General features: G+C 66.7%; 1 protein-coding gene across 5 annotated transcripts in view; it reads right to left on the bottom strand.

Annotated features, from left to right (window-relative positions):
• The window catches only part of NFIC (nuclear factor I C), a 43,968-nt gene that overhangs the window by 19,096 nt on the left and 1,709 nt on the right, over positions 1-23,163 (bottom strand). For 2 of the 5 annotated variants that reach the window (XM_087769083.1, XM_087769085.1), the window contains exons 1-2: positions 22,302-22,784; positions 4,203-4,734 (exon numbers count right to left, since the gene is read on the bottom strand). In XM_087769083.1, coding sequence (XP_087625209.1) covers positions 4,203-4,734; positions 22,302-22,331 — 562 coding nt within the window. In that variant the 5' untranslated portion in view covers positions 22,332-22,784. Of the gene's footprint in view, positions 1-4,202; positions 4,735-22,301; positions 22,785-23,163 lie in introns of those variants that run through there. The other 3 variants (XM_087769086.1, XM_087769087.1, XM_087769084.1) reach the window with 2 other exon arrangements.

Raw genomic sequence — 23,163 nt, 5'->3', positions numbered from 1 at the left:
GGCATGGGGATGGGGGTCCAGGGATGGGGGGGGAGGGCTGGGATGGGGATGCAGGGATAGGGTGTGCCGGAACGGAGGTCCAGGGATGCGGGATGCAGGGATGGCTGCATAGGGATGGGGATGCAGGGATGGAGGCAGAAGGGTGAGGGTGCAGGGAGGGGGGCCCATGGAGGTGGGGAGCACTGAGGTGAGGGTGCAGGGAGGGGGGCACCGGCTCCCCCAGACTGGCTGCTGCCGTCGGGAGCTACTGGGAGGAATCTCTCTGTAATGCTTCGAAGGTCCTGGCACCATCGACTGGGGAGATTGATTACCATTTTACTGCAATGCTTTTGACTTTCACCAGCGACCTCCGAGCTCCCCCCCCCAGCCGCCCCCCCGCTGCACACCCAGCTCTGGGCTGCAGCGCCATCCCCTCCCCCACTGCGGTGTGCACAGCACAGCCCTGCACCCAGCCCTGCTCACATCCAGCACCCATCCTGCACCCAGCCCTGCTCCCAGCCCTGCTCCCAGCCCTGCTCCCAGCCCACCAACCAGCCCTGCACTCAGTCCTGCTCCCACCCTGCACCCAGTCCTGCACCCAGCCCTGCTCCCAGTCTGCCAACCAGCCCTGCACCCATCCTGCACCCAGCCTTGCTCACATCCAGCACCTCATCTTGCACCCAGTCCTGCTCCCATCCTGCACCCAGCCCTGCTCCCATCCTGCACCCAGCCCTGCTCCCAGTCTGCCAACCAGCCCTGCACCCATCCTGCACCCAGCCCTGCTCACATCCAGCACCCCATCCTGCTCCCAGCACCGCACCCATCCTGCACCCACCCTGCCCACAGGGGTACCAGGGGGTGCCAGTGCGTGGCAGGGCGCACCGGGGGCTGATGCTGCGCTGCTGAGCGCTGGGAGCGGATCCAGGCGTCCAGCGCTCCCCTGCACCCCTCGTTGCCCCCCAGGGCCAGCAGGGCTGGGACGGGGCCTCCCCTCACCCCAGCAAGGCTCATCTCATGCCTCAGTTTCCCCATGTGTACCCGGTCTTCCAGGCAGAGGGATGGGGGGCAAGAAGGAGCCGAGAGGCAGAGCTGGCCCTTGGCATCGGACCCGGGGGGGGCCGGGAGCTCAGCCCCCCCCAGGCCGCCCCCGACCCTGGGTGGGGAGAGCAGGGCCGGGGGCTCCTCCACCGCCTCCCCTCCCCGGCGTTGCCAGAGCAGCGGCTGGGAAATTGTGCTGACACCAGCAAAACTGGCCGGCCGTAGGCGGGCGAGCCGAGAGCCCACGTGCTCCGGCCTGATAATGGGGGGCCACGGGGGCTGCGGGGAGCCCGAGCTGCCCGGCGAGGGGAACCCGTGGGGGCGAGATCCCCCCCAGCCTCTTCCCGCTCAGCCCCCGGCCCCCTCGGGGCTGGGGATGCTGCGGGGCAGATGTGCAGAGGGGGGAAGCGTGCGGGAGCGAGCAGGCGGGAGCGAGCAGGCAGGAGCGAGCAGGCAGCGTGCTGGGCAGGGAGGAGGAGGCCGGTGAGCGTGCGAGGCGGTGGGGACACCCAGCCCACCCTGAGCAGTGCCATCGCCTGGCCTGGCCAGGGTCCCGTTGCTGCGGTGGCTGCCCCAAGCTCCCTCCTTGCCTCAGCTTCCCCACTGACGCGGCAGGCCGGATAACCCCTCGCTAGCCACAGCCCCACAGAAAGCGCCTGCTGTGGGCTGGGGCCGGGGCAATGCCAAGCACCCGCAGCACCCAGCACCCTGCAGCACCCCGGGGGTCCCACCCCCGGCGCAGCTGGGACCGCTGGCCCGTCCCGGTCCCCCTTAACCGGGGCACAGCGCGACCTTAACAGGGAAAGTGAGAGGCTGCCAGGCCTTATCAGGGAGTATTTACAGCCACTGTGTTCCCAATTAGACAGTCAGGTGACTGCGGCTGCTGGGGACCCAGACGCTGGGGTCAAGGTCGCCGGTGGGGGATTGGGGGGTGGCAGAGGGGCAGCCACCTCCCCAGGGCCACCCGCCAGCTGCGGCGTGGCCGGGGAACCCGCCAGCATGGGCACCCTAATGCGGCACCCTAAGCAGTACAGGGGACCTCAGCACGGCTGCCATAGGGATCCTGGTCCCTGCTGTCAGCACGGCCACCGTAGGGCTCCCAGTCCAGCGTGGGGGTGCTCCCAGTCCAGCCCAGCCCAGTACAGGGTACCCCCTAGCCCAGCGTAACACTATACCTCCAGCCAAGCCAGCGCAGGATGCCCCAAGTCCAGCCCAGTATGGGGTGCCCCCAGCACGGCATGCAGCACCCCAGCTAAGCCCAGTACCCCATCCCAGTTCAGCCCAGCATGGCCATGTCTCAGCCCAGTACACGACCCCCCCCTACCCTGCCCAGCAGCCACTGCCCCATCCTGCACAGGGCACCCACACCCCCACCCCAGCCAGTGCCCGGGGCCCCCCCAGCCCCAGCACAGCACCCACCGTTCCCAGTGCACTGCTGGGAAACGGCGGCGCCAGGCCCCATTGGGCCCCATCCTGCCTCCGAGCGGGCAAGCCACGTGCGCAGGCACGGCCTACGGCGCTGGCACCGCGCACGCGCGCACGCCGGGAGCCGCGGCTGGGCAGGCAGGTCCTGGCTGCACACGCTCACGCCCCCGCCGCCGATCGCCCATGCCCCCCGCCTGCCCAGGGTCCCGCCTGGGCCCTGGGGCAGGATCCGGCCCCGGCAATTCACTGGCAGAGGCTGTGCCCAGCTTCTCCCCAAAGCCACGAAGGCTTGGAGGTCCCCCCAGCGCCCTGCCCGGGACACGCGGCTCCCTGGGGAGCAGGGGGTCACATACCCACCCTGCCTCAGTTTCCCCAGTGACACCCAGCATATCCCGCCGCTGGCCAGGCAAGGGCAGAGCTGACTCCGGCTTCCCGTGCCCACCATGATTCACGGCGCTGGCACTCCCTTTGTTGGGATTGCTGGCACCGCGGTGCCCTTCGTGGTGTCGCTATTCGTCCCTGGGCCAGTGCCGGGCAAGGAGGCACCAGCCCCACACTCCCCCCGCCGTGGTGTCGATGGGGATGGGGGACACGGCCAGAGGGCATCACCCAGTGCTTGCGGGTGTGCGCGGGGGGTTGCTGCCAGAAGGTGACCGATGTCCTGGTCCCCGCACGCCTGGGCAGCCTGGCCTGGGCATGGCGGGGCCGCGAGCCCCTCGACCACCCCTCGGGGCTGCACGTCGCAGACCCCCCTGGCTCTGCATCATCCCTGCAAAACTGAGCCCTGCCCTCGCCCGCGGGGATCATGCAGCATCTCCCTGGGCTCCTCACCCGCCTGGGGGTGCTGGGGGATGTTGGGGTCCATGGGGACCCCAGCTGCCGGGAGGGCGTCTGTGCCAGCACGTCACCAGCTGGGGATGGCAAACCTGCCCGGATAAAATAAGATCTGATCGAGTTACTACGAGCTTCCCCTTCCTGACACGCGGGGAGGTGGCGTAAGTCGGCAGCAAGGATGATGGCTTAGGGACCTAATCCTCTGAGCCTGGAAACCGCCGTCTGCCCTGCCCGCTGTGCCTCAGTTTCCCCCTTTTGATCGTCAAGGCTTCGAGAGCGGGTCTGCCCCTCCCTCCTTGCTGTAGAGAAACCAGCCCAGTTCTCCCAGTGGGTCCGTGGGACCCCTGGGCAGGCGAAGGGCAGGGGAGCAGCATCCCCTCGGCGCCCAGCAGGAGCTGCTGGGGTTTGCCCCCGCTGCCATTACCGCTGCCCCCTCCCCAGCTGGCCTCGGCCGCTCCCGTCCCCGCCTCGGTCACCGGCCGGGTGAGGGTCCGGGACCGCAGCCCACGGCAAACTGGCACTGCTGGACCGCTCCCAGCTCCAGCCCCTGGGGGACGCGCTGGGAACAAGCTGTCCCTTCCCTGCCCACGCCACCCACCCGCTCCTCATCGGCCTGCCGGCACAGGTGGCCATGTCAGGCAGGCGTGGGATGCGGGATTAATCCCCCCCAGACCCCCCTCTGGGGATGCCGAGAGCCAGGAGCATCCTCAGGGACCACTCGCCTCCTCCCCTCCCTGGCACGCGCCTCCCAGGGCAGCCAGGATCTGTCTGCAACGGGAAACGTGTCCCCAAGCGGTGTCCCCGAGCTGGAGCTGGGGACGGGACGGACATCAGGGGACGGGAAAGCTGGAACAAGCCCCCCCCCAGGGAGCCGGCTCTGGTGGGGACGCATCCTGGCCCCGCTCCACAGGCGGACGAGCACCCACCTCTCTCACGGACGAAGTAAGCCAGGTAGAGATCGAGCTCCTTGACGGAAACGCTGATGTGGTGGGGCTGGACGCAGAGGATGGGGTTGGTGCACTGGCCCGACTTGACCAGGCGCTCGCCATCGGTGCTCTCCAGCGGGATCCCTTTGAAGAGGATGACCATGACCAGGTCCAGCCGCCACACCTTGTCCGCCTGCCGCAGGCAGTCGATGCGGCGCATCTTCCCCTTCTGGTCGGGGTTGGAGAGGACGCAGCACGAGGGCTTCTTGCCCGTGATGGAGAGCACGAAGTCCTCGCGGCACTCGGGCCTGATGTCCTTGCGCAGCTTGGCCAGGAGGCGCGAGGCCCATTTCTGCTTCACCTCCGGCTTCTCGCTCAGCAGCTCGTCCTTCACCGCCCTCTCCTCATCCTTCGTCATCCTCTTCTCATGCTTCTTGAAGTACTTGCGCTTGCGGGCCTGCAGGTTGAACCAGGTGTAGGCGAAGGCCCGGACGTGGGGGAGCAGCGCCTCGATGAAGGGGTGGAACTCATCCTGCGGGAGCAGAGGGACAGGGGGTCACTCCCGGCCGAGCCCCCTCGCAGACGCATCCCGGCACGGCTGGGGAGCCTGCGGGGACCCGCTGGGGACATCCCTGCCGGGCTGCATCCCGGCGCAACCAGGATGAAGAGCTGTGGCAGAGGCACATGCCTGCCAGGGACGGGGAGCCCCTTCCCTGCGCAGCGGGATTCACCCCGTCCCGGCAGCCCCCCGTAAATCCCACTGGCTGCAACGCTCCCAGGCCACAAACCTGCCGGGGGTGTCTGGGGCACACCGGAGCCGGTGATGCCGCGGAGGGGCAGGCACTGCCGCAAGGCACGCCGCCTTGGCAGCACCCGGACCCTCTCCCCTTCCCACCCATGTGTGCTGGGATCCTCTCCCGACAGGCGCAAAAATCCTGCCTGACATCACGCCCGCCGGAGACGCCGTGCAGATACCAGGCGCTGCCAGACCGCAGCACCCAAGGGACAGGTCCTCCACACCCCCAGCATCCCGCGTGCTCCCACATGGGCTGCGGGTGCCTTGGACCTCTCCGCTCCCTCCGGACCAGTGGGAAACTCCCCCAGTTTGCCCCAGTGGCAGCTAGCCCGGCGGCTGGCGCCCAGCCTGGTGCACAAGGCCTGCTCTGACTGCCTTTTTCCATTTGGCGAGCACTGCTGGATGAGTCCGGCCCCAAAAGAAAACAAGGAAAATGCATCCCCATCCCCATCCCCTCCTTCTCGCATCCCATTTTTCCTTTTTTTTTTCCCCAGTTTGGAAAATCAGTGCTTCCTGGCTGGGGGGGCCCACAACCCCCCCACGGGATGGAGAGGTGTTGGGAGCCCTCCCGATGGCTTGGAAAAGGGCAGGGAGAGGGCCAAGCATCCCCATGCGTAGCCAGGGCGGCAGCAAGCTGGTCCCCGAGGGCAGGATTTGGCCCTCGGTGTCCCTCATGATGGGTGATGATGTGGAGGAGGAAAGAGCCCAGCTCGGTGCTCGAGTCCCACCGGAGGCTGCCGGGGCTGGGCAGCGGGTGGCTGGTGGCAACCGCCGCCATCGTGCCGCGGCCCTGGTTCGCAGGGTCGTGCCTGGGTTTGGGTTACCCTCCCAGCGGGGAGGGTGCCAAGGGCAGGCGCTGCTCCGGGGAGGGACCCAGGAGGTGGCCGCGGGCAGGAGCCGAGGGAGGATGGAGCCCTGGCACTGAGATGGGGCGAGCGGCTCCGGAGACAGCGGCTGGCCCCACTCATCCCAAGGCAGCGATGCTGTTCCCGGGCGGAAGCAGCCCTGTCCCAAAGTGACCCTGCTGGGAGGGAACGGCGTCCCCTGAAGCAGGGTCCCAGCAGGGACCGGCCCCATATGGACCCCGCTAACTCCCACTCAGCCCCATGTCCAGCACAGACCCCATTAACCCCAAACCAGCCCCCGCACACCTCCTACGAAACCCCAAACCCGCTCCCCCGGCACAAACCCTGCTAACAGCCAGCGCAGGTCCCCTGGCACAGCCCCCGGTGTCCCCTGGACCCGTGTCCCCTGCACAGACGTCCCAGCACAGACCCCACCGTCGCCTGAACCTGGCACAGACACCATTAACGGCCAGCACCGACCACCAGCACAGCCCCACGAACCCCCCCGAAATCCCCCCAAGCACAGACTCCGTTATTTGCCAGCACAGACCCATCGCCCCGGCACAGACTCCGCCGTCCCTGGGAGCCGACAGCCCCTGCTCCGGACCCAGCTTCACCAGAGCTGCGACCCCGCGGGTATCCCCCCATGCCCCACAAGAGACAGGGGACCCACCCGTGCTGGGGAACCCACCCCACCTGTGGGGATCCAACCCTGCCGGGGGACCCATCCTGACCCTGGGGACCCATCCCTGCCTGGGGGTCTCATCCTGCCAGGAGAACCTGGCCCTGCCTGGTGGACCCGGCCCCGCCGGCCGCTCCTGGGGCGGCCGCAGCCCCGCACGGCCGCAGGGTCTGGTTCCCTCCCCAGCAGCAGCCGCTAATTCAGTGCAGCTGGGCAAGGGCTGGGCATGTGTCTTAAATCAGGGAAGAAGGTCAAAGAAAAGTAAGACAGGAGCTGAAAAAAGCAGCAGTGAGTTCCAAAAACAATACTTGGCCGGGGCGGTGGGCGGCTGATCTTCCTTGGTGGCCGGTTATTCAGACGAGCCCTACAAATTGCTGCCATCCCCCGGCACCGCCACCCTCCCCAGGCAGCCGGCGGCAGGGCTGGCCGCAGGGCGGGTGGGGGGCACGGCGCCATTGTCCCCGTCCCTGCCCTCCCGCCGGGCCGTGCCACCCCGGGCACCGCTGCAGGGATGTCGGGCAAGAACCAGGTTACCCCTCTTGGGGGAGGCAGCACCCTTGGGTGCTGCCCGCCCTCACTGCGAGGGCCAGGGGACGCTCGGTGCCCTGCCGCGGGGCAGCAAGCGCGAGCCCTGGTTTCCGTGGGGCTCTGAGCAGACGCCGGTTTTGCCCCCCTCACCATGGCGCTGAGGATGTTCAGATCCCACTCGGACCCACGTCTGGGACCCCCCAAAAACCTGCTGCTTGCAGAAACCCCTACAGCTCTTGGTGCCCCCGAAGCCATCGTGGCCCCCCCCCGCCCCAGCCAGGATTACAGCGGGATGGGAGCTGCACCGAAAGCCGATCAGCCCCTCGCCAACTTTCCCTCCCGCCCGGCTTATCCCGCGCCAAGATGCCGCGCAGAGTTAAGCCGCTTTAGCGGGGCCAGGCGAGGGCGGCCGGGGGGGCACCGGGACAGCGGGTCAGACGGGTGGGACGGCTGCAGCTGGGTGCTGAGGGCACAAGCTAGAGGACGCGAGGACCGTCCCCGTGCCCTGCATCCCTGCCACGCCGCCGGCACCATGCAGCCGGGGAGCCCCTCAGCTGGGCACGCCACCCCGGCTGACATCGGCCAGCTTCGCGCCCAGCTCCGCTTCGGCAAGCGAAGGCAGGGATGCGCTTTCCGTCTGTCCCCATCCCCGATCGCCGCCGGCCTTTCCACCCCAGCCAGCAGCGTGGAGCGCCGGCAAAGGGCTGGTTAAGTGTTTCTCCTGCTGTTTTTCCTTTGTGGGGCTGGGAAGCAGAGACGTGCTGCAATACCCCAGACGAGGCTGCTCCCGGGGCATTTCCGGATGGGAATCTGGCAGCAGAGCCTGTGCTTGGGCCCCATCCAGCCCGGGCTTGTAAAGCCCTGCGACCCGGGGAGGAGCACGCCTGCGTCGGGGTGCTGCCGGCCCCGGCACAGGGCCTCCCTCCCTCGCGTCCCCCTTCCAGGGCCTGGTGGAGCGCTGACTTTCCATGCCAGATGCTGCGAGGGGAAACTGAGGCACGGGTCAAGGCTGGCTGTCCTGGTGTCAGCCCTGCCACGGAGTGGGGAGGGGAAGGCGTGATCCCCTGCGTGAAGCCGGGGACGCCGTGCCGGGATTAACTCCGGCAGTCTGGGTTTTAGTAGCGCCAGAGAGCTGGGGGGGGGCACAGCCGAGGCGCTGCCTTTCCCTGTGCTCCTGCCCGTCCTCACCGGCGCGGCTGGGGCTGGGGCTCTGCACCCCGGCTGCTCGGCAGCGGTGGGTGCCATCCGCCCTGGGGACAGCGGGGGATGCTCTGGGCCACAGAGGGGCACGGCGCCAGGCATGGGCACCACGGCACGGGCTGGCCGGGCCTCCGAGCATCCTCCGCTCGAGCGCCTTGTCCAAACAGGTCGGGCTCGGTGAAACAGCCTGAATTTTCCAATGAAAAAACGTTTCCTCAGGAAATTCCTGAGCAGTTTTCACGGGGGGGGGGGGGGGGCAGGAGAGGAGGAGGGGGACGGGAGGGGTCAGTCACCTCAGCAGCGGGTTTTGCTCCCCACCAGCACGGTCCTGGCCCCGGGGAGGAGCGGGATGCCATCCCCACTGCGGGCAGGCAGCGATGCGGGGCGACCTCGCCGCATCCCGGCCCCGCAGGGACCACACAGGGTTTATTTTATGAAAAGATGCTCAGCCCCCCCCTCGCCAGCCAGCCCACACCTCCAAACTGCTGCCGGCTCCCACGGCCGCTGCTCCTGCCAGGTCCCGCTCCCCGCGGCCGCGCGAGCCCAGGCAGGGGCTGGCAAGTTTGGCGCTGAGCGCCGTGCCCCCAAGGGAAGCCTTGGCATGGTGGCGGCGGCGGGGAGGGGGGGATGCAGCTGGAGAGATTCCAGCAATCCTGAAAATCCCGAAATCCCAGTACCGAAAGGGGCACAGCGGGGACTTGCTCCTCACCCCAACCTCGCTTTCCCCTCGCCGGAGCCCACGAGTGCCCTCGGCACGGACGAAACGCTCTCGTGCGGCCCCAGCAAAGCCTCCGGTAGCCGCTTCTTAACTGTTTGCCGAAGCGGCTCTTGGTAATAAGTTAACCTGGTAATGAGACCTGTTGCCGAGACAGATGCAAATGATTGGGAAGTGCTCATTAGAGGGGATGGAAGGAGGCACTTAGGCCCTGAAAAGCACCCAGCCCTTCCCCGGGCCGGCCCTGCGCCATATTAGAGCCCATTTTACAATAATTGCTCCAGAGGAGGAAATCTATTTGGATTCATCATAAAGTATTTATTAAAAAGAGCTTATTCATAATTTTTGCTGCTCGCCAGCATGGCGCAGCCAGGCTTCCCAGCCTGCTCGGCAAGTCCTAACGAGGCTTCCCCGGCGCTGGTGAGCGGCACTGCCGCGCTGGGAGCGGGGAAACCGAGGCACGCCGGGCGCAGGGCAGCGGGAGGGAGTGCGGCAGCAGCCGATGCTCCCGGGAAAGCAGCCGGGGAGGGTTTGAGCTGTGCTGGCCTCGCCTGTGCACACCTGGCCCCGCGCCGGAGCTGCCCGTGGGGCAGAACACGCTGTTGCGGCCGCGCTCCCCCCCAGCTCCCGCAGCGGCGGCTGAGCCGGGGTGGGGACAACCCAGCCCCGCGCTTGCAAAACCCCTCTTGCAGCCCACGCCGGGGCATGGAGCCCCGGTGCCTGGGGCAGCCCGGCTGGCACTGCCGGCACGGGCAGAGGTGAAGACAGGACACGGTGCGACCTCCCCACAGCTCCTCTCCCCAGACCCCAGGGCTTTTATTTCCCCCAGAGCCGAGAGCATCCTCTAGCCAACATCCGTGCATGGCTGGGCTGTACCCACGGCATGCTCTGGATGCGGCCACCCCGCTGGGAGGGTCAGCCAGGATGGATGCAAGGCCAGAAAGGGGCTCCCATGCTTCATTTACTGCCTCCATGCTCAGCCCCGCTCAGAATCAGACCGGGAGGCGGCGGATGGGCTAATAAAGCACCCAGTGCTCACCACGCACTGGGGACCACAGTGGCCCCCGACCCCTCAACGAGCTGCCCTGGGCTCCCCGCACCTGGTGCTGCCCAAAAACGCCCCGCTGGGTCCCTTGAGCCACCGCGGTGAGGGCAGGTCCCTGCCGCCCCGCGGGCACGACGAGAACCCCGCGCCGGGCCGGTGCCCGCCTGCCCGCGCCTACGTGCTGGGGCGGGAGGCGATGCCGGCGCTCGCCCTCGCAGGTGGTGCGGCTGCAAGCGGGGGCGCGGGGAGCGCGCCGAGGCCGCCGCCGCGGGTCACGGGAGGCCGCGGCAGGCAGCGAACCTGCCAGTTGCTTTGGAAAACAGCAGGAAGAAAAGCAGCTCTCTTTGCAGCCCCGGGCTCAGGTGCCAGCGCTGCCTGGGCCCGCGCCAGCCGGCACAGCCCTCCCCGGGGAGGCAGCGATGCCGGCAGACGGCAGTCGGGGGTGGCCCAGGTGGGCTGAAGCTGGCAGGGGCTTTGCCGGCGGCACGGTGGTACGTGCCCCAAGCCTGTGCCCATCACCCCGTCTCTGGTCTGCCCGCGTGCACCCTCACCTCCAGCAACAACTGGCGTTGCTGGTCCCCAGCTTTGCTAAACACACCCCAAACTGGGGAGCGGCGTGCTCAGGGTGCGGCGAAGGGGTAAGGATGCCCTGGGGATGGTACCCAGCAGCGGCACAGCCAGCACCAGTGGGTGGAGGAGCCGGGAGAGCGCTGGGGAGGGAGACCTGGCGGTGGGAGCGCCTGGGGCCGCTTGCTGCCTTCCTGCAGGATCGCTCAGATCCCCCAGGTGCCTCAGTTCCTCCAGGTGCCTCAGTTTCCCCAGGTGCCGTCTCTGCCTGTCCCCCTCAGGGTGCGGGAGCCGACAGCTCAGCCGCTTCCCTGGGGTGACCCCACCTGCCCCCAAGGTGCGGTGCTGCCTTTCCAAAGACGGGGAAACTGAGGCACGGCACCCGCCAGGCCAGCCTGCAGGAGAAGCAGGACGCGACGGCGGCTGCTGGGGTCCGGGAAGAGCCCTGGGAGCAGCACAGGGGAAGCACGGAGGGGACCCAGCCCATGGCCAAGGAGACATCCCCCCGCCCCGGGAAGCATCCCGTGGCCGGCAGCGCCAGGGCCACGTGGCTTCCCAGCCGAAACCCCCCTGGGGCTCCAAGGAAGGGAAATGTTTTATGGAACTGGAAAAAAAAAAAGCTTTGCCAACAGGCCCCGGCGCTGCCAGCTCCTCCGCCCGGCCCTGCGTCAGCGCGGGGCCCCGGGGGTGGCCCGCTCCCCCCCAGCCCTGCTCCCGGCACACGGCGGGGACCGCGGCTACGGGGGTGGCAGGGCTGGAGCGGTGCCCGAGACGCAGCGTTTTGCCCACCCCGGACCCCGGGGTCCCGGCCTGGGAGCTGCCGTATGCAATGCAGGGACGGTTGGCAGCTTGCACCCTCAGGAGCGCAGGGGGAAACTGAGGCAGGAGACGCCCCACCGCGTTTGCCCCGGGGAGGGCAGGCAGCAGGCAGCCCCGGCTCAGCATCCCCCCCAGCACCGAGGAAGCTGGGATCAGGCAGGGCCCCCCAAGCCCCCCCGGGCTGAGCCCAGGGCTCTGAGCCCAGCTTTAGCCCCTGACGCAAGAGGTTTTATTTCCCTCCCAACGTATTTTTAGCCCTGCCTGCTCCGTCCTGGCCTTTCCGACGGGGATTAATCCCCCCCCATGCACCATTAAAGGTGTGGGGGTGCAGAGAGGGGTCCCCAGCTCCCTCCCAGGGGTGCCCGCCGGGGGAGGGTGGTGGCACCGGGGGTGTCTCTGCACCCCGTGACGGGAAGCGCCGCAATGGGCTCGTGGTGCTCACCCCGCTGCAAATCCAATCCCTGGCGGGTTGGAGCAAGTCACCGGTTAAAAATAGCCCCGGCCTTTTGCCGAGGAGCTGGCGACCTTGCGGGAGGATCGGCCGCCCCCGGGGCCCTGGCGGTGAAGAGTTCACGGCCTCCCCGCAGCCCCATCGCCTTTGCTGTGCCACAGACGTGCCAGGGGTTCGGCCTCCGCTCCGGCATCTCAACGGGCTCCCCGGGAGTTGGGGACACCCTGCCAGGACCCTCCCCCTAGGGATGGGGAAACTGAGGCACAGGGCAGTGACAGGCTCTCCCGGAGAGCAAAGGGAGACGAGGGCATCCCCAAAGGGTCAGCACTGCCCTGAACGCGGCCGGATCCTGCACCCTGAGTGCTGAAGGACGGGACTGCTTTAACGCGGGGCGTTCATCTGCTTGCAGCGGCTCAGCAGAGCCTTCCTGGGGAGATTCAAAGGCTGAGCCCGGCCGGGTCCTATTTCGGGAGGGTTTTGGATGCCTCCCAGGCGGCAGGAGTGGGGGCTGGCCCGGACAAAGGGACTCTGTTCGGGATGCTGGGCTCTGGCGGTGCCCGGCGTGGAGGCTGGTGGCTGCGGCCGGTCCCCTTGTCCCCCGTGTGACGAGTCAGCACCTGGGGTCGGGGCAGGGGGCGAGCACCCTCTCCCGTGCCGGGTGCTGTTCCCCACCTGGAGGTAAACTGAGGCATGGGGCGGGACCGTCCTTGCCTCCCGGGCTGCCGCTGTAACCGCTAAGTGACACTGCCATACCGCGGAGATGGCCGTGCCAACCTGCCTCGTGACGTGGAGTCCACCAGCCACCCGCCCTGGGCTACTTGCCCAGGCTGGCCCTGAGCCATCCCCCAGGGGAGTCCAAGGTCCCCGAGCGGGGCCGGGCACTCCAGGAGCCAATACCCCAGCCACTGGCTCCACAGCGGAGCAGAAGGAAACCCCCCGTCGGGCCAGATCCTGCCAGCGTGACACCACGACAGGGTGCACGGCGGTGCCAGCGGGGTGCAGCGCTGCCAGTGCCGCTGGCCCTGGGACCGGGCAGCCTCCCACGTCACCTCAGCCCCCCGCCACTGCCCACCCCAGGCCCTGGGGGGCTTTGGAAAGCCCCAAGGTTTGGGGGCCACGGCGCTGTTACCAGCCCGCGCACGCTCGCACGCTCCCCGCCACACGTAGAGCTGCAAACGCCCGTGTGCGCACCCATGGGTGCTGGGCACAGAAATGCCGGGGACGGGGATGGGCAGGGTCCTCACCGCAGGGATGCTGGGCGAGCTCCAGCCATCTGGCTCCTGTCCTCATCCCCACAGGGGACACAGCGAGGCTGCAGCTCGGCCCCGGTGCTGCTGCCGGCAACTCCCCTCTCCAACCCATTCACCAGCATGAGGCGAGGAGGCTGGCGAGCGCGTCCCGGTTCCCTCCGGCGGTACCTCAGGATGCGATGCAGTCATCGCTAATGCATCTGGACTCATTTACGGGGATGAGAAAATGTTTCCAGGTTTCCCACAAAGTCCCATTAAGATCCCAGTCCCACTCTATTTTTAGTGCCCTCATCAACAACGCCTTCCCCAGCCACCCCGGCGCTGCACGGCCCCGTGGGGGTGGCGGGGGCACCCCGGGCACGCGCCCGACTTTGGGGGGAACGGAGCTGCACCGGGACCAGGCGGCCGGAGGGAGCGAACCCCGACTCTGCGTTCCCTGAGAGAGCAGCTTTGCACCCATGGGTGGTGGGGATGCCCCAGCCTGGCTTTCGCTTGAGAGCAGCTGAGGAAGGAAACCTGGTAGGAAGCAACGGTGAGAGCCGCCCCCGAGTCGCTGCGCTGGCCACGGAGCCCCAGCCTGCGGGACCCCACTCACCGCTGGGGACGGAGAAGGGACGGCGGCGCCGGGCGATGCTCGGTGGGGCTGGGCACGCTGGCGCAGCGCATCCCTGCAGGTGCAGGGTGACACCCTGCAGCACCAGTTTGTCACCTGGCGATGGCCGGTGGCTGGCCCAGCCAACCGCCCCCCCAAAACCACAACCCCCGGAGCCACGGCAGCGCCTCCCCCCCGAGGCAGCGGGTGCCCACGGGGCTCTTGGTGGAGCTGGCGAGGGCACGTGCGGCTCCTGCCCTCGGTCCTGCGCCCTCCCGGGCTATCTATAGCCATGACCTCAGCAGGAGCCGGGGCAGACGCCCGGCCGCGCATCCTCCCTTCTTGGCAAGGCTGCTGCCACAGCCCCCACCCGGTAAAGAGCCGCTGCCAAGCCAAGGCTTTTATCCCATATACTCGCTAATCCGACGGGATTCGGTGTCAGGGGCTGCCCACGGGCGGCTTGCAAAGGCCGTTTCCAGGGGGGGGCTCAGCCAAGCGATGGAGAACGCCAGCCGGCAAGGGCAGACGGCGGTGCTGGGTGTCACCACATTAGGTGACAGGGTCCGAACCCGAGGGGCTGGATGAGAGGGGATGTGGGTGACCCGGCTCCGAGGAGGTTGAGCGGGGGACGTCCCCGTGCAGGCAGGGGTGACCTGAGGACACCCCACAGCTGCGCCCCGCAGGCGTCGGGGTCGCAGCCTCCCGCAGAGCGCGGGGAGGAGGGACCTGCTCGCTCTCCGCCGGCCGCCCCGGGGAAAGTGGGGAAGGGGTGGCCCAGAGGAGGGGAATTTCCCCAGCTTTTTTCTCCAACAAACTCCTCGGCTTGTGCAATTAGAGAAATTTGTTTAACAAACTCCCGGGGGAGCGGAGCGGGAAGGTGGGGTGGCGCGCGGCCAGGGGTGCTGCTCGCACAGGCCCGCTCCCTCCCCACCCGCGCCTTTGATCAGCGGCGCGCTTCGCCGGGGGAGAGGAGCGGTTCCCTGCAGCCAGACGGCGGCCGGAGCCGTGCTGTGCCGCGGGAAGCGCCTCGGCCCCTGCGGACGTGCCGCCCGTGGCAGCCCCCCGCCCTGGCCAAGCGTCCCCTCAACCAGCGCTTCGTGGCCCCCTCCGCTTGCTCACCCCCCCATCCCACCACCCTGACGCTCGCCGGGGCGCACGGCCTCGTGCCCCGCCACGCCGTCGCGCCTGGCCCCAACCTCCCGGGCCACACGTGCGCCCCGGCGCACCCATGCACGCGGCATCGGCCAGCGGGTAGGCGCAGGCTCCGGGCGCGCACTCGCACACGCTCGTGCTCGCTCTCTTTCTCATGCAATGCCATTTCCATCAAAAACCCTTTACTCTGCACTTTTTGCCAGCGCCGCTTCATTGGTATTCACGCCGCGCCGCTCGCCTGTCCTGGCGCACAGGTTACTAAAGGAGATTTTGCGGCGCAGCGCGTCGGGGGTCACATTACAGCCCGCGCCGTCTCGCTTTCCCGAATCACCGGGCAGGAGCCAGGGGACGGCAGGAGGGGGGTGCGTGATCCGGCACATCACAGCTCCCGCCAAGCAACCATGGCACAAAACAGCCCCGTCGCCCGTTTTACCGGGGCGAGGCGGGCTGGTGAGCAGGCAGTGGGGAGCTTTGCAGCAAAGAGCATGATGGGTGGCTCCCCGGGGAGAGCTGGCAGGTCACCGGCACTCGCCATCCTCCCCGGCAGCCTGCTGTGCCTGGCGCAAGGTGGGAGCAGCCGGCAAAGCGGTGCCCGAGCAGAGAGCGGGGCGCACGCTTGGCACTGCCCTCACCCTCGCCGCCGGTGCCTGGGTGAGTCCTGGGTGGCAGCCACCGCATCCCCGGTGGCACCGTGCCCCCGGGACGGCGTTCTTCGGTGAGGAGGGAACGGCGGCGCCTCTCGATTCGGAGCTGGTTTGGGGAAAGGGGAAACGTCTGGGTGGAAAATCAACATTTCTCTCTCTGGGTTTTTTTTTTTTCCTTTGAAAGCAAAAATATTTCTTGGTTTTTCGTGATCAGAAACATGTTGGGGGTTTTTTTTGGACAACAGCCGGTCAAATACCGTTTCCCCGCGAAGGGAATGCAGGGGCCCTTTGCAAGGAGAGCAAAAACCTTCTTAAAAAACAAGATAAAACCCCCAGTTTTTTAAAAAATCCACCTGGCCACAGATTCGAACAAACTCCCTGGGAAGAGGGATCCACAGGAGGGCCAGATCCTGGCATTCCTGTGCCAGGCAGTGCTGCCTAAGGGTGCTGCGGCCCCTCCTGGAGCGGCGGCAGTGCCTGGGAGGGCGATGCCCATGGCGGGCGATCCAAAGCCTGGACCTGGGGATTTTGCCCAAAATGCTGATTAGAGCTGGCTGCTGGCCGGGGAAGGGAGGATTAATGCGCTTTTAAAGCAGCGACGAGTTAACCGAGAAATCAATCCTTGGCAGGGGCTGGCCCGCGGGTCCCCCGGCGCGTGAGCGCTGCCGCACCTGGGCCGCGGGATCCTTTCCCAGCTCCTCTCCAGGACTTGGGAAGCGCCGGGTCTTGGCGGCCGGCGCAGGGCGTTGGGTCCCGGCCAAGCTGGCACAGCGCGGCGCGGCCGCGGGGGATGCCTGCCCAGGGCCGACGTGACGGATGGCGAGCCCAGCTGCCCGCCCGGGTGCGAGCCAGGCCCTGGGATGCCTGCGGGGACCCTGTGCATCCCCACCTCGCAGCTGGCACGTCCTGGGGATCTGCGTCCCCTCCCCAAGGGTGACACTGTCTCAGGGTGCCCAGCTGGCCAGGTCAGGGAAGGAGGCTGAGCTCAGGCTCTTGCCTGTGCCAATTTGGTGCATCCAAAGCCTCCAAAGGTGCTTTGGTACCCAAAACCCACAACGGTTGGCACCTCCGGCCCCCCGCAAGGCTGTGCCCCTCTCAGGCTCAGCCCCACCAGCAGCCCCCAGCCGTGCCGTGGGAATGTCACCAGTGATGCCACGCGGTGCTGGCCTGACCCGGCAGGGCTGAGCACCCATCAATGCCCTGGGTGCTCCCCATCGCCTTCGCTGCCCTGCCCTGACCTGCCCGCCGCATCCTGAGGTGCCGCAGGAGAAACCCCCGCCCTGCGGCCCCCTGAGGAGCAGATCACGCCCCTGCCACCCCGAGGCCCTGCCTGCACCCCCCGACTCGGGTGCAGGGACTGGGGGGGGACGGGAGCCCCCCCGGCCCCCTCCCGTGAACGCTCAGCCCCCTCGGTGGTGCTCAGCGCCAGCACCGCCATCCTCGCGCAGGAAGAGCCACAGCACGGCCGGGGGCGGCAGGCAGCGAGCCAGCCTCGCAGGGAGATATTTTGCCTCCCCCCAGCCCCCCTTCTTTCCTCTCCAGCAAGGGACCCCAGGGATGCTCCCCATCGCTGCCACCGTCCCCATCCCTTCCATCCAGGGCTCGGCATGTCCCCAGGACAGGTGTGGCCACGCTGGGAGTGACAGGGGGCGGCGGGATGACGGGCACCCCTCAGGCTGCGGGGAAGCGTCCAGGGGCCAGGCACAGGGAAGGCTGGCGCAGGCAGCACTGGGCAAGGAAAGCTGGCAAGCAGGCAGCGCGAGCCGTCCCTGTCCCCGGGGCCAGCCCTGGAGAGCCCGTGCCTCCGTCACCCCCAAAGGCAGGGGACACCGTCCCCCCCTTTCCCTCTGGGTGCCAAACCCACCTCCAGGCCCTCCCCGCCGCACGCAGCCCTGGGCCGGGACGAATCTCTCGCTGCCACGGTGGCAGTTTTCCCCCGGGGCTCCCGAGCTCTCCGTACCGGGGCTGCCCGGGGCTCCCAGGGGAGCCCCTTTCACGCACTTTGCTGCACCTCGCCAACGGGAGCGCGGCCGGCTCGGCTGGCCCTCAGCATGGCTCCTCTGCCCGCCGAGCCTCGCCACACCGGTACTGCCCCGTCCACACTCCGCCACACCGGCCATGCTGCAGCCACCCCTGCAAGAGGGGAAAAAGCACCGGGTCAAAGCAGGCTCAGCCTACGGCTCCCAGCATCGGTCCCCAGCCCGCCCGGGCTCGGGGGAATAAAAAAGCACCAAAGAGAGCTATTCCCTGCTCGCTTCCAGATAGCCGGGCAGCGAGCCGGGCCCCAGCGGCTGGGCTTTGTTCAGCGAGCTGCAAAAGCGCGTGCACGCTTGTAGCGCTGGGCACAGGGTGGGTTCACTCCCTGCCCCAGTACAGAGGGAAACGCAGGCAGGGAGGGAGCCGTGGGCAGGGAGGGAAGCACAGGCAGGGGCAGAGCTGCCCGGGAAGGTGAATTATTGGCGGACGCCTTGGCGCGCTGGAGGAGGGCGGCTGATTTATTGTGCGAGGCCCCAGCCAAGTTCAAGGTGATGTGGTGGAGAGTGGCGCAGCGCGAGCACCGGCCACCCAGCCGCTCGGCTCTCACCCGACGGGCGCCTCTCGAGCAGCAGGCCTTCTCCTGCCCACCGCCCCACGCACCCGTCCCAGCCCTCCGATCCGGCTTTATAAACCGCACTTAAAACAAGATCTATTTTTCCCGGGCGAGGACTTAAGCTCAGAGCAGGCAGAAGCGGCGGGGTCCTCGGCAGCGCCGGCGGTGCGAGCGGCAGGGCAGGGCTAGCCGGGGCAGGCGGGCACGGCGCGGTGGGCGCCTTGCGGGGAAAGCAAGGCTCTCCCGAAGGTTGCATTTAAAGAACGGCCTCATTGTTTTTCCCAAACAATACTCAGCAGATGGGAGAATTGAAAGTGTGTTGCAACCTTCCCTCTCTCCCCCTGCCGTGCCCGGCTTGCTGCTCCCATCCTTTGGCAGCCGATCTGAGCTCCCGGCTGGAAACCAGTTCGCCGGAGCTACTGGTGGAGGGGGTGAGCACTGCCACTCCCCTCTCACTGAAAAGCCGTGGCGCTTTCGGGAAGGAGGTTTGCCAAAGATGCCCCGGTGAGATGCACCCACCAGGCAGCTCCCCGCTACGGCCACATGCCCGAGCCGGTGGTGGCAGCCGGGCGATGTGCGGAGCTGACCGGTGGTGGCTGGGGAGAGGCGAGATCCCCCTCAGCACCCAGGAGACGCGGCCGTGACCGGGCCACGTGGCTGCAATGCCTCTTACAGCCCGGCTCTGTCCCCTGGGCACCGCGGCGTGCCCGTTTCCCCGGGCGTTGATGGCGTTCGCCGGTACGGAGGTTTGTGCCAGGCCAGCTTGGCTGGGCTGCTCCCCGATGCCCCCGGGACGGGGTGCTGCCGGCTACGGCACGTGCAGGGGTTTGTGCCCGGCCGCCAGCTCTCGGCCGGGCAGCGCAGGGGCGTCGCCTCTGCACGGAAACCAGTCTCCAAGGATGCATCTGAGCAAAGCGGCAGGAGCCGGCGTCCCACCAGGGTCCGGCCGGAGACCCCCTCCCCTCTCCCAGGCCCCAGCGGACCCGTGGAACCCAGGAGAGGGGAGAGGGTCTCTGGCCGGACCGCAGTGGGATGCCCGGCTGCCTCTGAGGCCAGCTCCCATCTCACCTCGCTCCCAGCCTACCGGTACCAGGGTGGGGGGCTCGGGGAGCGCCGGGGTGCCTGCCAGGTGCCAAAGACGAGCCAGAGGTTTGCAGGAGCATCACTGTTCATAAAATTTGCACATCGCCCCCCTGGGAGCATCCCTAAATCCCCCCGCTCCAACCGCGCTGCAGATCCAGGAGCCGGGGATAACTGTTATGGCTCCGGAAACACCGCCGGCTCCTCGGCAGCAGCTCCCGAGGGACACACGTGCAGGGCCAGCGGCGGGTGCTTAGCGCCGGGGTTATTTCGGAGTCCTGGCACCCGGAGCCCCCCCCCCCGCTTCCCCATGGGCAGGGTGAGGCCTTGTGCGTGGCGGCGGTGTCAGTGCCATTTCCCTGCTAATCCGGGCAGCTCCCTCTTGACTTCCCGGCCTGTCCCTGAGGGGGGATGGAGGTGAGCGGGGCAAGCGGGAGGAAGCGCCCAGGCAGGGACAGAGAGGTGAGGAGGGCACAAAGTCACCCTCCTCGCCTGACGGGAGACGCGGCCGAGGCCCTGGCCGGGAGCAGGTCACGAACGACGCCTTTGCCAGGGCTATTTTGGTGCCACTGGGCTGCCAAGCCCCAGCTTGGACCAGCTTTGGCCGGGAAGGGCGGCTGCCCGAGCGGTAGCCGGGGTCTGAGTGGCCATGCCGGGCTCGAGGGCCGGCGGTGGCGGTAGCGGCGGGGAGATGCGCGAAGGCAGAGGCAGGGCGGCTCCCGCGCACGTTCCAATGTATCCACATCACCATCCGCGGCTCCCGAGCCCGGGCGAGCCTCCCCACCGCGCGGGTGGGATGGGAACGGCTGGGCTGGCGGCGGGGGGAGCGGTGGGGGGGCCGGATCCGGTAGGTGCAGACAACGTCTGATCCCATCCGAGCTGGGTTGGATCGGAGCTGAGACTACGCCAGGGCAAGGGGGGGGGGGGGGAAACCGGAGCCTTCCCCGCGCGAAGGCGGCGGGGTGGAGGCTGGGATCTGCGAAGGAAAAACCAGCTCCCCCCCGTCGGCTGGGCGAAGCGCTGGGAACAGCACGGGTTTGTGAGCAGAACGGCTCCTGCCAGCCCCGGCCTGGCCAGCCAGCGACCGCACGGCTTCCCACATCAGACCAGCGCTGGTAGCTGGCAACAACAGGCTCTGCCAACCCAGCGCCGGCTGGAGACTGGGATGGTAGGGAGGTGGTGGGACCCCCGGGAAGGACGGAGTCGGGGTGGGAGAGGAGGGAAAGAAAGGAAAAGAAAAATGGAGAAGAAAATACAGAAGAGAAAATACAGAAAATAAAATATAGAAAATATAGAAAATAAAATATAGAAAATATAGAAAATATAGAAAATAAAATACAGAAAATATAGAAAATAAAATATAGAAAATATAGAAAATAAAATATAGAAAATATAGAAAATATAGGGAAGAAAATATAGGAAATACAAAGAAAAAGGGAAAAAGAAAAAGAAAAAGGGAAAAAGAAAAAAGAAAAAGGGAAAAAGAAAAAAGAGAAAAAAGAAAAAGAAAAGAAAAAGAAAAAAGAAAAAAGAGAAAAAGAAAAAGAAAAGAAAAAGAAAAAAGAAAAAGAAAAGAAAAAGAAAAAAGAAAATAGAGAAGAAAAAAGAATGAGAGAACAGAAAAGAAGCAAGGCAGACTGAGGGGTGAGCCTTGCCAAGCCAGCCACCCGGCAGGGAGCACCATCCCCAGGGCCATCGGAGCAGCCCCAGCGCTGCCCACCCGTGCCCAGGTCGGTGCCCGTGCCGTCGCCAGCCTCCCACGCTGCACCGCACCCAGGGAGAGCCAGGGCCGAGGCCGGACCCCGCGATGCCCTCCGGCACAAGGCAGGTGCCCCGGTGCTGCCGAAGGGACCCCCCTGAACCCCGCTCCCAGTCCGAGCCTCCGAGGTGGGGCCGGATCCTGCCCGCAGCTGCGGCCCAAGGGACGAGGTCTGGCAGGAGAATCGCGGGCGCGGGGTCCGGCGGCGGCACCCTGCCCCCCCCAGAGCAGAGCCCTCGCAGGGTGCGGCACAAGGCCGGATTCGGAGCGGGCAGCGGCTGCCAGCAGGGAAGAGGTTACGAGCCGGGGCGGGGGGGGGGGGAAGCTGCCTGCTCAATAATTAAATAAATATCAGCGATCAATAAGGACAGAGCAAAGGCAGAGCCACGGCGGCCGTGGTGCAGGCAAAGGGGGGGGTCCCCGAAGTCTCCTCCCTGCGGCCATAGCGGCTGTGGGGAAGAGACTTGGGGGACGCCCCCCTTGCCCGCACCGTGGGCCCTGGCACGGCCACCCCGCCGCGCAGCAGCGGGCCACGTCGGCGTGGCCTGGAGTGACACCAGCGTCCCCGCGCACAGGGCTCGGGGCTGCCCCTCGACACCCCCAGGCGCAGACGGGGGACCGGCATCGCCCCCTCACCCCCGGACCGAGGGGGTGCCCCCCACGTCCTGCCACGCACGACCCCCGCCGCCCTCTCGCCCGCCAGCGCGGCACGGCGCAGCCGGTTGTAAATTGTCCGAAACTTGGAGAATTTTGAAGAAAAAGCCTGCGCCCCCCCCTCCCCACCTCCTTGCACCCCACCATGTGCAGCTGGGCTGGGGGGGGGAAGGAAAAAGTTTCACGCTACGCAAGAGCCGGCGCGGCCGAGGCCGAACCCGCAGCGCCAAGCCCCCCCCCCAACCTCCCCGAAGCCAAGCGGGGACCCCCCGCACCCCACCGTGTCCCCCTGCAACCCCAAAGCCGGCGGCTTCCCCGCACCACCCGCCTCCGGGTGCAGCGACACACAAAAAAAAAAAAAAAAATATAAAACCCAAACCACAACGCAACCTTCCGCCCCCCCCCCCCGCTCCTCCCGCCCCAAGTGAAAGCGGAGGTAGAAAAACCCCAAAAAGCACCAGAAACACCCAAAAAAACCCTAAAAACGACGCGGGGGCGGGGGGGGGGGGGAAACGCGGCTCCTCCGAGCAGCCCCGCACCGGCCCCAACCCGCCCTTTCCCTGTTATGATTATTTTTATCGGGGGGGGGGGGGTTGCTTTTTTTTTTCCTTTTGCCTTTTTTTTGAGGGGGTTCATTGCAATTCTAAAAGTCTGTTGCGGCCAAAGTGGGGGGGGGGGGGATTTGGGGGGGGGGGGGGGTTGGAGGAGGTCGAGGGGGGGGCTCGGTTACCTGGGTCAGGCAGAGAGGAGACGAATACATCCCGAGCCGTGCTGGGAAAGTGGCTAATTGCAGGGCTGAGACTCGAGGCGTAAAAGTTACTGAGTCATTTCGGAGGCTGGAGCAGTCCGGGCGTTTTTTCTCTCTCTCTCCTCCGGAGCGGCTCTGCGGGGCCCGGGGGGGGCAACCGGGCAGGGGGGGCGGCCCCGCGGGAGGGGGGGCCGAGGAGGAAAGCGAAAGGGTCCAACTTCCACCCCCCCCTCAAAAAAAAAAAAAAAAAATTAAAAATAAAAAGCAAAATTTCCCCCCCCCCGGGAAATAAAGCGCTTTTTTTAGTGGTGGTTGGGGGGGGTTAAAGAGGGAAAAGGCTCATCTTCGGCCCCGGGGGGGTCGGGGGGGTCCGCACCCAGGCTGCGGGCAGGGGCAGCGGGGAAGTTAGAGGGGAAGCGGCTCCATCCGAGAGCCGGGCAGCGGAGAGAGGGAGGAAAGAAAGAATGAGAAAATGAAAAAAAAAAAAAAAAAAAAGAAGAAAAAAAAAGAGAAGAAGGGAAAAAAAAAAAAAAAGGAGCGAGGAATGAAGTGACGTTATGAAAAAAGCCCATCCCAAAATATTACATCCCATTTAAAGATGTAGGAACCCCCTTTGGCTCGCAGGGCCCAGGCGCTGCGGGGCAGGGGCGAGCGGGGGGGGGCAGGGCCGGGCGAGCTCGCCCCCCCCCCCTTTTTTTTTTGTTTTGGAGCGTTTTAATTAATTTTTTTTTTTTTTTTTTAAATAAACGGAACCCATACGGGGAGGGGAGAGAGAAAAAAAAAAAACAACCAACCAACCAAACCCACCCTGCCGATTCATGTGCAACTTCTGGGCAGCGGCCCC

This window comes from Nipponia nippon, unplaced genomic scaffold, assembly GCF_047370975.1.
Source record: "Nipponia nippon isolate SJK-2023a ecotype South Korea unplaced genomic scaffold, ASM4737097v1 scaffold_31, whole genome shotgun sequence".
Taxonomy (NCBI): domain Eukaryota; kingdom Metazoa; phylum Chordata; class Aves; order Pelecaniformes; family Threskiornithidae; genus Nipponia; species Nipponia nippon.
This window is presented reverse-complemented; position numbering and strand designations above follow the sequence as displayed.